This window comes from Buteo buteo, chromosome 25 (assembly GCF_964188355.1).
Source record: "Buteo buteo chromosome 25, bButBut1.hap1.1, whole genome shotgun sequence".
NCBI classification, from domain to species: Eukaryota; Metazoa; Chordata; class Aves; order Accipitriformes; family Accipitridae; genus Buteo; species Buteo buteo.
In genome coordinates this window covers 12,631,966-12,637,058 of record NC_134195.1, presented here as the reverse complement: position 1 = coordinate 12,637,058, position 5,093 = coordinate 12,631,966, and the positions used below count along the sequence as shown (strand labels likewise).

Genomic DNA, 5,093 nt, shown 5'->3' with positions numbered 1-5,093 from the left:
TAAAATGAACAGAAGAAGAGAAGAGATGCCCGACTGGGCAGGATGGGTGGTCCATCCAACCTGGCCCTCTGTCTGCAGAAACAGCAATCAGATATGTAACATGTAAGCCTGGCCCTTCATGGCAGACCATTTCCCTTGCACTATCCCAGCTTCTGCAGTCATTGGATTAGGGGTTTTAGAGGTTATCTTCCTCTCTAGTCCTTTTAGTATCTGTTTGTAGACCTGCTGATTATAAATTTGTCTCCTCTTTGTCAGTCTGCTGGTGCTGCTTGCCTTCACACCCACCATGGGAGAAAGATACGGGAATTTACTATGTGCTCAGTAAAGGAGTGCTTGCTTTTAAACCAGTCTCCCTCTTGCTTCACCAAGTGCTCCCCAGTTATGGTATTGCAGGATGTGGTCAATAACAGCTCTGCATTCGCTTACCCAGCAGACTCCTGATTCTGTCACACTTATTCTTTCTCCCCTTCAGCATGTATCGTCTCCAAAAAAAAGGATCTCAACCTTTGTAGTCTCCCTTTGGAAGGCAGCTGCTCCATCCCCTGGATCCTCTTCACTGCTCCTCTCCATATCACCTCCAACTCCACTATGTCCTTCCTAAGACACAGAACCAGGACTGCACACGTGGCACGCAAGATGTGGCACATGCCAGCTTAAGACAGTGGCAAAATGTTGTCATCTGCTTTGTTTTCAAAGCTCTTTCTGATGATGCCCAATGCTGCTGCCTTTTTGTCTGCCACTACACATAGCAATGATGACTTGGGAAATGAGACAGCAATGACTCCAAGGTCTCTCTCCCCTGAGCTGTGGCTGCCAGCTCTGAGTTCAACATCATATAGGCACAGATTAAATTATTGTTTCCCCAGGTTCACTACTAAAATATACCATTTATACTGAAGTTCTTCCGCCACCTTGTAACCACTCATTCACCTTTTTGAAGTTTCCTTGGTCCCTGCTGAATAAAACTAGCACTAGCACTGATCCCTATGGGAGCCTACCAGTGACATTTCTAAACCCTGAAAAATGACCAGGTGTTTGATGAGATTTAAGTCTATAAAAAGACTTTTCTTACAGTCCTGAGGAAACTCAGGTACTTTAATAATCTTGATGTTGAACTTTACCGAAGTCTCTTTGAAGACTAAATAAGTTGCCTGCCCTGGCTCCTTTCAGCCTGTGTGCTCACTGAGTCCTCACAGAAGTGTCTCAGGTTGGCCAGGGAGGATTTCCCTTTACAGAGGCCACGCTGAATCCACTCAGCAGCCAGTGTCCGGGGCACTGTGCTAATCCATTTCCTCAGGAATCTTTTTCATCATTACAGACTCGACCAACGTGCCTGGAAGGGAAGTCAGATTCAATGGCCAGTAGTTTCCAAGATCCCAAATGAAGCCCTTTTGTGTTTATAGCTCACCGAGCATATAGCTTTTATATTTATGTTTCTATGCTGTGGGACTTAGGAGCACCTCCTGGCTGCTATGCCTGGGTGTGTGCTACGGCCGCAGCTTGACTCCATCCCTGCAGTCTCTCCATGGTGTTGTTTATACATAAAGGGCAGCAAGACACCAAGAACCAGAGCGGAGGTGTGACATAATTCTCAGTCACGACAACAAGGGTTGTTGCACGCAACTCAGACCAAAGCTGCTCCACTGGACCATTACTCCTGTATCTTGTACTGCAGAAGAGAAATGACAATGAAGCAGTACCGCAGGAGGCAGGGGATGCAAAGAAGAAGAGCCCACGTAACAGTAATTCAGTAGCAGGATTTCAGAGTTTCAGAGGGAGAGAAGAATGAGTACAGGATCCTGGGCTTTGTCCACAGTGCAGTGAGTGAAGGACCCACTGGGGTTCACTTTAGTGGGAGAGTAGAAGCAATGTCCTGCTTCAGACACTGAGATGGGAATACTGGGAGAGGAGTTACCTGAGGGCACTGCTGGGGGGCAAAACTGGAGCTGCCCAAATGAAAAAACTGTCCTTTTGAAGTCTTGAAGACCTTCAAGAGCCATGGAAACCGGTAGAAAGCATGTGGAAACTGGAAGGAGGTCCAATGAACAAGAATAAATGTAAAAAAATACAAAAAAAATAGGAAGATAAACAGCTAGACCAAGATATAAATGAAATATCAGTAGGAAAGCACATAAAGAGAATCATGACTATAAGAGTAGTTAGGGGAAGACTAAGGAGTTGACTTTTTAGTAGGAAAGGAAAGATCTCCAGATTTTTTATGCTAAAATAATTGTTCAAAGCTTTTTTGCCTTGACCAAAATAGCCAGGTAAGACCAAATGGTTAATAAAGCTGGCATGAGTAACAGATTTAAGAATCCATACTGTAAAAAAAACCAGTTAGAATATGTAGCATTCGCTACATATCAAGGTGCCACGCTTAGATCACTGGTCGGCCCGGACCAGGGAAAGAGACAGATAACACACACAGTGTGAGCGCCAACTTCCGGCTTTTATTGCAGTTAATTCCTTTTATACTAACAAGGGGAGGTGGGGTTACAGGTACATCACAAAGCTGCGACTAACCCTCTAACTTTCCGTGACAACGCGAGATCTTCCGAACGCCGACCCCTACATCTCTCCCCTCCCCATGACGAGTTGGCTTCTATTGTTATGAACAATTCCACACAAAGAAATAACTATATAAAGTGCCATAAGTAGAAACATATCTCTACAACTACTTTAAAACACTCTATCTTAAACACCCGTAAATATCCCATTTACCCTGGAGAGCAAAAAGCTCCTTTATAGAAATTCACACAAGAGGTAGATTGAAAGTTAAGACTTGGAAAGAGTTACTTCTATTACTCTATAAGGCTTATCGTTGGTGTGCTGATGTTAAGGCTTAATGTCCGAGGCACCTAGATTCCTGGCCGCGAGTTCCGACAGTCGGATCCCATAAAGGCACGTATTGATGGACTCTGAGAGGGATGTCATCCGGATACCCAAGGTGTCATAAGCCAGGACAGGATAACAGCAATCTGTAAGAAAACTCAAACACTACGAGGTTAAGGCAGGACGAATCATACGACTAGGAACCCATTTCAGTAGCCCTTCACGTGTTTGTACACAGGCATACCCTCGCTCATGCTATGTTTAATCACAGTATGCTTAACACACCTTTTACCTAAAGCAAGTTCTACATACACTTACTGGCTTTATCAGTAAGTGGATTCCGCACTGACTCACAGCATTCTTTAAGTTCTCAAGGACTTTCCAGTGAAACGCCTCTCTCTCTCCCCCCCTCTCTCTCTCTTTTTTTTTTTTTTTTTTTTTTTTTTACTCCCCTCCAATGCCTCTGTAAGGTGTCCTGTCCCTCCCTTGCCTGTCTCTGTGGCACGCTTCTTGATGACCGCCGTATCGCACTATCCATCCTCACCTCATCGGAATAATCGGAGTCTATAGCTGCTGGTACCGCGCGCCAGTTTCGGAAGGGCCCAGCCGAAGGATTAACCCGTTCCGGCCCAGGAGCGGCAGATGGCGCAGTTGATGGCGCAGCAAGAATAGGCACAACAGGGCCAGGCCCCGCAGGCAAAGGCTCAGCCAGCACAGGCCCAGTAGGCCCGGCCCGCACAGGCAACGGCCCGGCCCGCACAGGCAACGGCCCGGCCCTCACAGGCACGGGCCCGACCGCCGCAGGTATAGGCTCAGCCGCCACAGGCACTGGCGCAGCCTCCGCAGGCAAAGGCTCGGCCGCCACAGGCAAAGGCTCGGCCGCCGCAGGCACTGGCGCAGCCTGCGCAGGCAGAGGCTCAGCCTCCACAGGCACTGGCTCAGCCTGCGCAGGCACTGGCGCAGCCTGCGCAGGCAAAGGCTCGGCCGCCGCAGGCACTGGCGCGGCCTGCGCAGGCAAAGGCTCGGCCGCTGCAGGCAAAGGCTCAACCTGCATAGGCTCAGCAGGCAAAGGCTCAACCTGCATAGGCTCGGCAGGCACAGAGTCAACCTGCATAGGCTCGGCAGGCAGAAACTCCGCCTGCTCTCCCGGCAAGGGCGCCTGGTTTCCCTCGCCGGGGGGTTGTTCCCCCGCTACTACAGTTTTTAACTCTCTCAGCTTCTTGAGCTCCCCCTCCGGGGGCGTTCTTTCCTCCCATTCCTTCACCTGACGGTACAATTCCCCCTTAACATCCCCGCCTGGAACCCAGTCCAGGAGGCATTCCCGCAACTCCTTCAGAAGATCCTGCCGTAACACCTCCCATGCCCGCCGCAGAGAGGGCCCATCCAGTCTCGCAGGTACCGTCTCCACCGGAAAAACCCCTATCTCCGCCGCACCCTCTGAGTCCACGCTATCAGTCAGAGAGGAACCGCTCCGCGAGCCCCGCTCCACAACCACCCACTCCGTCTGATCTTGTCCCACTGTCTCTGGGGGCACTATCCCCCGTTGTTTTCGAACCGGCGCTTCATCCGCAAACAGGATAGCTCGCGCCGCCGACCTGCACTCCCTAGCCTTTTGTCCCACCTTAACTACCCCCTCCACCATGTCCCAAGCTCGTAATCGTTCCGCAGCGCCGTGCTCACGCTCGAGCGCCGACTGAAGCAACATCTCCCGAACCACTCCCCAATTTGGGGGACTAAAAACTTCTGTGGGAGAACTCATCCCTCCCCGGCGCAGCACCCATTGGATGCATTCGCCCGTGGGGCCCCTCCTAATCGTTCCTCGGGCACCCACCTCATTAGCCAACCCTTTCAACACCTTAATCACTTGCGCAAGTTCCATCGTCGCCATGGCAACCGATCACGTCGGGGTCACCACTATGTAGCATTCGCTACATATCAAGGTGCCACGCTTAGATCACTGGTCGGCCCGGACCAGGGAAAGAGACAGATAACACACACAGTGTGAGCGCCAACTTCCGGCTTTTATTGCACAGTTAATTCCTTTTATACTAACAAGGGGAGGTGGGGTTACAGGTACATCACAAAGCTGCGACTAACCCTCTAACTTTCCGTGACAACGTGAGATCTTCCGAACGCCGACCCCTACAAGAATAGTCCACCATAGCTAGCTGCTCTCAGGTTGTCTGAACCTTGTGAGAGTCCACAGAGGATGCCCAGAGAAGTGAGTGGAGCAGGCCCAGGACCACTTCTTTGAGAACCTA

At 50.2% G+C, this 5,093-nt stretch overlaps 1 protein-coding gene across 1 annotated transcript; it reads right to left on the bottom strand.

Annotated features, from left to right (window-relative positions):
* Positions 1–468: 468 nt before the first annotated feature.
* LOC142044598 (uncharacterized) lies at positions 469–4,844 on the bottom strand. Its single transcript, XM_075057216.1, has 3 exons — positions 3,911–4,844; positions 3,725–3,880; positions 469–597 (listed from the first exon to the last, which is right to left on the bottom strand). The coding sequence occupies exons 1-3, from the start codon at positions 4,718–4,720 to the stop codon at positions 469–471; spliced, it is 1,095 nt and encodes a 364-aa protein (XP_074913317.1). The 5' UTR covers positions 4,721–4,844.
* Positions 4,845–5,093: the final 249 nt, after the last annotated feature.

What these genes read in the sequence shown, in the direction of transcription:
- LOC142044598 (XM_075057216.1), bottom strand. Translation starts at nt 4,720, where the DNA reads ATGGCGACGATGGAACTTGCGCAAGTGATTAAGGTGTTGAAAGGGTTG. An exon ending in TGCCTGCCGAGCCTATGCAG is followed by an intron (nt 3,881 to 3,910) that starts GTTGAGCCTTTG and finishes GAGCCTATGCAG; the next exon opens with GTTGAGCCTTTGCCTGCAGC. An exon ending in TGCCTGCGCAGGCTGCGCCA is followed by an intron (nt 598 to 3,724) that starts GTGCCTGCGGCG and finishes TCTGTGTCTTAG; the next exon opens with GAAGGACATAGTGGAGTTGG.